Source organism: Antrostomus carolinensis, unplaced genomic scaffold (assembly GCF_000700745.2).
Source record: "Antrostomus carolinensis isolate BGI_N321 unplaced genomic scaffold, ASM70074v2 scaffold5936, whole genome shotgun sequence".
Classification (NCBI taxonomy): domain Eukaryota; kingdom Metazoa; phylum Chordata; class Aves; order Caprimulgiformes; family Caprimulgidae; genus Antrostomus; species Antrostomus carolinensis.
In genome coordinates this window covers 3,621-11,269 of record NW_010322375.1, presented here as the reverse complement: position 1 = coordinate 11,269, position 7,649 = coordinate 3,621, and the positions used below count along the sequence as shown (strand labels likewise).

Below are 7,649 nucleotides of genomic sequence, written 5' to 3'. Positions count from 1 at the left end.
CCCTGCACCCATGGCCATGCCTCATATCAAACCTCCCCCTACTACCCCAATCCCTCAGCTCCCCACTGCTCCATCCCACAAGCACCCTCCTCATCTCTCTGGCCCTTCTCCATTCTCAATGAACTCCAACTTGCCTCCACCACCGGCTTTAAAACCTCTGAGCTCACTCTCAACTCATCATCCTCCATCTGCACACCCTCCTCCTTTGCAGCTGATGCCTCAAAGCCAACCACTGCAATCTTCGCAAGCCCAGCCTCCTGTACTGACGCAGAGTCAGAGCCTTCCCCCACCTGCTAACCACCCTCCATCTGGACTCCATCAGGTATCCTCCCAGCCCCCCTTTTCTCAGCACCCATTTGTCCCAGGAGGCCCACCTTCCATCACCCCTCCTTCTTGCCCCTCCACTTCCACGCCGCCCACTGTGCCTGGCATCCCGCTTCAGACTTCCATCTCCACATCAGCAGCTTCTAGTGGAAACGTGCCAGTGGTGACCGCCTGCACGCTACCACCTATTCAGATCAAAGAAGAAGTCCCAGATGAAGCTGAGGAACCAGAAAGCCCTCCCCCTCCGCCCAGAAGTCCATCACCAGAACCTACTGTGGTGGATACACCAAGTCACGCTAGTCAGTCAGCCAGGTATGGAGGTTGTCAGCAGTGCTTCCTTCATCTGCTTTGGTTTTCTGTTTTCTCTCCCAAAAGCTAAGAAATGAGTTTCTGTGGGAGCTGAGTGTGTTGTACATGTGCATCTTGTCAGCCTCTCTTTCTGACCTGATTTTTCTCTGTTTTTCTGGAAAGATGCTGGTTCAGCCAGCACATCCAGAGAGGACATTACAGTTTGTAATTGTGAGAGGGGTTTTAATACCCCGCTTATCTGTGGAGTAGTATGGCACAATTAATTTTCTCGTGGCTTTCAGGCTTTTACAGTGCTGTTGTATAAGTACTTTAAGTACTTTTTTCTTTCTTTTTTTTTTCTTTTTGGATGTACAGCTCTGAAATCCCAGACTCTTGCATCTTTCCCAGGGCTAAGCTCTTTCTGTTTTGTTTCTTTCAGGTTCTATAAGCATCTGGACCGTGGCTACAATTCATGCTCAAGAGCAGACTTGTACTTCATGCCTCTGGCAGGATCAAAACTAGCCAAGAAGAGAGAAGAAGCCATTGAAAAGGCCAAAAGGGAAGCAGAGCAGAAAGCCAGAGAAGAGAGAGAAAGAGAAAAAGAAAAAGAGAAGGAAAGAGAGAGGGAGCGGGAGCGTGAAAGAGAAGCAGAAAGAGCTGCGGTAGGTTTATTTGTAGCTAAGAGCTGTTTAAGGGAGTTGGGACAGTAGGATCTGACCTGGATGGTGACTACAGAATGCCCCAGAAGCACTTCGATCCATGTGCAGTCAGGTATTTGTGAATATGGGAGCCTTGTGTATGAGGTGAAAGCCAACCAGCTGTGAGCACCTCCTGGCCTGCCTGGGACTTTCTTCTCTTTAAAGGAAATGGAGAGTTTCTGCTCCTGGTCTGCTCCCGATGTGCAGGAAGGTGGTGCAGCTGGGGGTAACTAGGCCAAGTATTTACATGTACTTGCAGTAGAAAAGTGCCCTGTGCAGATGTCGTGTGCACCTTGTACTACTGTGCAGGCACAAGAGTGCTGGCTGCTGGGAAAAGGGATCTGAAGGCTTTTTAATGTGAAGTAAACTTAATTATTTATGCATGTAACTTTTTTTTAACGGGGACACTCAAACTACTTTCTCGGTATAAAGAGCCAGTACAACTCATCCATTTTTCTGTGGTCTGTCAGAAAGGGATGATTACTTCTGGGCCCACAGAACATTTTTTAAAATATATTTTTAAAAAGATATTTATTTGGCCTACAGCACAGACAGAATCCAGTTCTTCCACAAACCACATTGGAGCACACAACTGCAGGAGTCACAAGGCTCAGCGGGCTGAGCTTCCCCCCTCTTAGAGCTTGAAGCATGAGAAGGGAGGTGTGTGCCTCCTGAGTTTTTAAGCCAAACATGTTGAACTAAAATTGTCTCTCCCCATTCTGTGCAGCAGAAGGTCTCCAGCTCCTCCCACGAAGGCCGTCTCGGAGAGTCTCAGCTCAGCGGGCCGGCACATATGAGACCTTCATTTGAACCTCCACCAACGACCATTGCTGCTGTGCCACCTTACATTGGTCCAGACACACCCGCTTTACGAACACTCAGTGAATACGCCCGTCCTCATGTCATGTCACCAACAAACCGTAATCATCCCTTCTTTGTCCCCCTGAACCCCACTGATCCACTTCTGGCCTACCATATGCCTGGCCTCTACAACGTGGATCCCACCATTCGGGAACGAGAGCTGCGAGAGCGGGAAATCCGGGAGCGAGAAATCCGGGAAAGGGAATTGAGAGAGAGGATGAAACCTGGCTTTGAGGTGAAGCCCCCAGAGCTCGATGCACTGCACCCAGCTACTAACCCCATGGAGCATTTTGCCAGGCATGGGGCACTGACTATTCCCCCAACAGCAGGACCTCACCCATTTGCTTCCTTCCATCCGGGTTTGAACCCTCTCGAAAGAGAGAGACTTGCACTGGCAGGCCCACAGTTACGGCCTGAAATGAGCTACCCTGACAGACTGGCAGCAGAGAGAATACACGCGGAGCGGATGGCATCGCTGACAAACGACCCTTTGGCACGGCTCCAGATGTTCAACGTCACGCCTCACCATCACCAACATTCACACATACACTCGCATTTACACCTACATCAGCAGGATCCCTTACACCAAGGTGAGCCCCCGGAGACGGGCAGTTCGTGAGGGGCCCTCTCTGATCAGCTGTTAGCAATAGTCTGTCCACAACAGGCTGTGAGTCAGGAATTCCAGTAGCAAAATCATCTTTTCTTGTCTATGATGTGATTTCTGTACTGTATGAGGTGATAACTGAAATGCAAACAGTAATTTTTTGGGAGAGTGGAGCAATAACAATGATGAAGTAAATGATGATGACAGTACAGTGTTCTTCGTTGAGACTGCACTCTGTCACTGTAAAAGGGTTTGCTGTTTTGTTGGGGTTTTTTGTGGTGTTTTTTGATGGTTGGTTTGGTTTTGCTTTTTTAATTACTGGAGTCCTAGAGCAGCACCTTACAGTGTTGTCTGGGGTACAGGTGGAGACTCCATTGGTGAAGGGAATTAACTAGGAGAGATGTCATGGAACTGGTAACACTGCTAATGCTCATGGCTGTTAGGACTTCTAGCTGGAAAGGAGCTGGAGCTGGTGTTTCCATATAGGAGCTGAAACAAAAATTAGGAGAGAAAGACTTCATCTCTTTAGCCATTTGATGTACTCACCATCTGGCTTTAGTTGAGCTGAAATTCTCTGTCACAATTCTCATAAGAACCATCTACATTTATGGGTTGGCATCGTTTTAGCTACAGTGTATTTTAAGTATGGAAATTTCTTCCCAAAGTATTTAATAGTCTCAAAAATGAATTGATGTCTTGCTCATTTTTCAAGCAAGCTACATGGTTACTCCTCTAGAAGTCTGGAGTCTGGAAGATGAGGCACTAAGCAGAATTTTTCTGGTGGCAGACTGGAGAGAGCGTAGCGAGCAAGGCACCAGGTGCAGTAGCTGCTAAGTAAGAAAAAAAATTAAAAATCCAAGTACTTAAAGTGCAGCTTCTGGTGCAGCTGGCTACAAATGTAGTGTTTGTGCAAGCAAATACAGAGTATTTCGCCTTGGAGCAATATGCATTAAACATAGCTGGGATGTCTGCTTTCTGGAGTTGGGAAGGAATCTGAATGCTGTTACAGAAGCCAAATGGTGTAGCGAGGAAATCAGCAGGGTCTTGTGAGATTGTTAAGGGACAGGGCGTCAGAGGTAGGAGATGATAGTGCTGAATATCAGCCTTCGTAAAGCTGTCAGCTCTGGGCTATGGTTGAGCCTGACCGCACAGATTAAACTGGCTCAGTTTGAGGCAGGTTTGCCTACCCCATTGGTAGCAGAAGAAATTAGTCACAGATTGTGTTCGTACGAGGATTCTGTATCAAGTAAGTCACCACCTGTGTGCAGGTAAGTCTAGATACTCCCCAGTTACCTGTTCTGGACAAAGATGTGGCTGGTACATTCTCAGTAGAGTGAGAGACTGGTGCAGACAAAGCCAAGTCAATTCGGTGTCAAGTCTCTGACCTGTATTTGGAGAGTGATTTGGCTTTAATCTTGGATACCAGCTTAAAATACAATAAGGGGCTCTTGAGTGTCTCCAAGTAGTTCTTGCTCCAGAGTAGCTCCATAGGTGGGTAAGGCCCTGAAGTCCATTTCCTCGGCACGGCAAGGATGTCCAGCTGGGAGAGCTTCTTCAGGCTCCAAGCAGTGCACGGAGATGGAGTTAGAGGCCATTTTCTCAGCATCGAAGCACTGCTGCAATGTATATGGGGGGAGTGTGGGAGGAACATCTGGAAATGAAAGCTTAGGAGGTTTAGTTGCTTGATTTTTATTGATTGATTGATTGATTTTCCTACTGCTTGGTGGATTTCTAGTAGAAGTGGAAAGCCCTGTGTTGTTGCTTTAACAAAAAAAGACTGTTTGCTAAGCAGATGTCACTTGAAGATAGAGAAGTGGGTTTCAAATTGGATGGAGCTAAGCTCCTGGTAATTATATGCCAGTTAGGCCAAGTGCTGATGCAGCTCGTCTAACAGGGCTTTTGATCTCCTCACAGTGAGCAGTGCTTCCCAAAGCAGTTGACTGCTTTCTTTCCTTCTTTTAAAGGTTCAGCGGGACCTGTGCATCCACTGGTGGATCCTTTAGCAGCTGGACCCCATTTGGCACGTTTTCCCTACCCACCTGGGACCATCCCCAACCCATTGCTAGGGCAGCCACCTCATGAGCATGAAATGCTCCGACATCCAGTCTTTGGTGAGAGCATTTTATGATCCTTTATGAAGGTTGGCTCTTGATCTGAACTGTCATCTTTTCTTCCGGGTCTTAACATTTCTTGGGAGGGGAGCTGGTGGAGTTGAGCTGTAACTTTGGTTACAGCTAAAGGTTGGTTGGTTGGTTTCTTTAAAAAAAAGAAGGGAGGGGGGCGAAAAAAGCTTGATGGGACAACTCTCTGCAGACCTCATAGTACACAAGTGTCTAAAAATGGGCACCTGTCTCTTAGGTACTCCTTATCCACGAGATCTGCCTGGTGCCATTCCACCTCCTATGTCAGCAGCCCACCAACTGCAGGCCATGCATGCCCAGTCAGCAGAGCTGCAAAGACTGGCAATGGAGCAGCAGTGGTTGCACGGGCATCCTCACATGCACGGTGGTCATCTACCCAGTCAGGAAGATTATTACAGGTGAGTGGTGCAGTGAAGGATTTTGGAGACTTGAGGGTGCTACAGTTTCATTCATCTTTCTCCACATTCCATCTGTTTTTTTTTTCTGATTACTGCCTTTCTTACTGTGCGCTGAGTTTCTGTCCTGATGCAGTTAGGGATGATGGTGAAGCTGTACTAATTTGGGCATAGGTGACAGGGCAAATCGGAAGCTGGGTCCAAATTATTGGCACAAAATGTTGATTAGTTGAGTCTTACATTGGAGAATTACCTCTAATTGGGGTTCTTAATGTAATGCTTATTATGGTTGCTACTTCCACATCTCTCTTCATAGAGGACAGTGGAGGAGGGTGGGTAAAACCATTATGAATGAGAAGAGGGGAGGAATTCAATAAACCTTAAAAAATTACTAAAGGCAATAGGAAGTTGAAATGTGTGAATCATACAGATCCTGCATTATCAGCTGAGAATGCCTAGATGAATCGTGTGAGTTTTCTCCCCAGAATGTTATCTGGTGTTGATAGTTGAGTGGTTTTCTTGGCCTTTGTGGTTATGTGACGCCACCTTCCTGTTTGGCAGCTAAGAAGAAAAAGCCATCAGCCCCTAAAAAGGGTCATTCCGCATGTCTGTGGGTAGCAAGGATGTGTAGGAAGCGGCATATTAAAGACCTGCCTTGCTTTGCTTTACTCTGATGTTTCAGTCCTTGCTTCTGCTCTCCAAAATTGCCTGCTGGCCCCGTGCCAGGGGGGCAGCCAGGCTGCCTGAAGCCGACTGTCATATCTGCAACTGCAGATAAAGCCGAAGCGTGATGAGCTGGCACTAGTGATCTCACTGACATGTCAGGAGCGCTTCAGTAGCAAAAGGTCATCGCTTCCTCTCACAACAGACAGTGTTACTGCTGTTACAGCAGCTCTCACTGTTGTGCTGAAAGCTCTCAAGTCCTCTTGCAACCTCTGTTCCCTCCAGGGCTGCAGGGTGAGGGGAGCGGGAAGGTAAGCGATCTCTGAAGTGTCGTGACTCCTCCTTCCTTCTGTTAAAATGAGTTTTCTTTCTCTTTCAGTCGACTGAAGAAAGAAGGCGACAAACAGTTGTAATAAATTATTTATTTGTAATGCTGGCTATGGAAACCCCAGTCCTTGGGAAGGAGTGGAACATTTTTACATACGATAAGAGCTACAAAAGGAAAAGAATATCTTGTAAAGATTTCTTTATATATTTAAAACAGAAACAACCACCCGACAAGTAGAGACTTATCAGCATAGTGTTCATTTGTAGAGAAGATTTCTCAAGACTGGTGTGGGTCTCCCTGCATGACAACGTATTCAGAAGCCTATTGAAAATACAGGACTGTGTGGAATATTCAGAGAACTTCCTGCAATCTTGGTTTTTTGGGGTTTTTTTGTTTTTTCTTACTAGTTTGTTTTGAGTAGGTGCTAGAATCAGGTTCACAACACAAGTCACTGTGCGTGAAGAGACACTCAATGCATCTATAGCTATTTTAAAAAAAACAAGGATTGCAAGTAGGTGACATAACAAGCTCTGAATCCAAGTGCTATAAAATAAAAATCTACTTTTATTTTAATACATTGTAGGAAATCTTCATAATTTTAAAGAGAGCTCAGTTCTGCAGCATGGCTTTTTAAGTCTGTAAATAACTTTTTTGGGTAGAGGGGAGAAACAAAACAAAACAAAACTCCAGAAACGTTTATCTTTGATTTTCAGTAACATCACAAATTGTGAATTCCTACCTGGTATTGACAGAATACAGAGTTGATTTTTTAATAAAATATATATATATAATTATCCCTTTAATTAAAGGGAATGATGGGTATCAATAATTTCAAATGGGTAAAAGCTTGACATTTGGTTTGATATCAACAATAAGCATTAAAGGGAGTTGCAGGGATAATGTTGCAAATGACTGTTCTTGGTTTTTTGGGTTTGTTTGGTTGTTTGGGTTTGGTTTTTTTTCTTTTGTTCATGTTACATCTCTCTGTTCTGCAGATGATTTATGTTGAGTTGGGTTTCTCAGCAGTACAGGTGTCCCTTGGAACTAGCTTACCCTTTTGATGCCTACTTCGAGGGTTAATTTTCAGTGCGGCCATAATACACTTCTTTCTTGTTACCTTTTGAAACTTAATCTAACTTCATTGGTTTTAGACTTTAGGCAAAGGTTCAAATAAATAACCTGTTCTAAAATCTCTTTTTAAAAATGTTCTGTGGCTCAAGCTACTACAGCCAGAATTTTGTACGCACGTGCATATTTTTGGAGGACGTGCTCTTTCTGGCCTCTTATGTTTGATATGTTCTTAAGAAAAGTGAATAGGCAACTCAGTGTTCTTAAAGTTATTTTGCA

General features: G+C 45.2%; 1 protein-coding gene across 1 annotated transcript in view; it reads left to right on the top strand.

The window, feature by feature from the left end:
* The window catches only part of RERE (arginine-glutamic acid dipeptide repeats), a gene marked incomplete at its 5' end in the record, with an annotated part of 7,552 nt that extends 362 nt beyond the window's left edge, over positions 1-7,190 (top strand). The window contains 6 exons of the mRNA XM_029085500.1: positions 1-636; positions 1,052-1,274; positions 2,038-2,761; positions 4,740-4,886; positions 5,134-5,314; positions 6,354-7,190. The exon at positions 1-636 is cut by the window's left edge and continues 362 nt beyond it. Coding sequence (XP_028941333.1) covers positions 1-636; positions 1,052-1,274; positions 2,038-2,761; positions 4,740-4,886; positions 5,134-5,314; positions 6,354-6,387 — 1,945 coding nt within the window. The remainder of the gene's footprint in view (positions 637-1,051; positions 1,275-2,037; positions 2,762-4,739; positions 4,887-5,133; positions 5,315-6,353) is intronic.
* Positions 7,191-7,649: the final 459 nt, after the last annotated feature.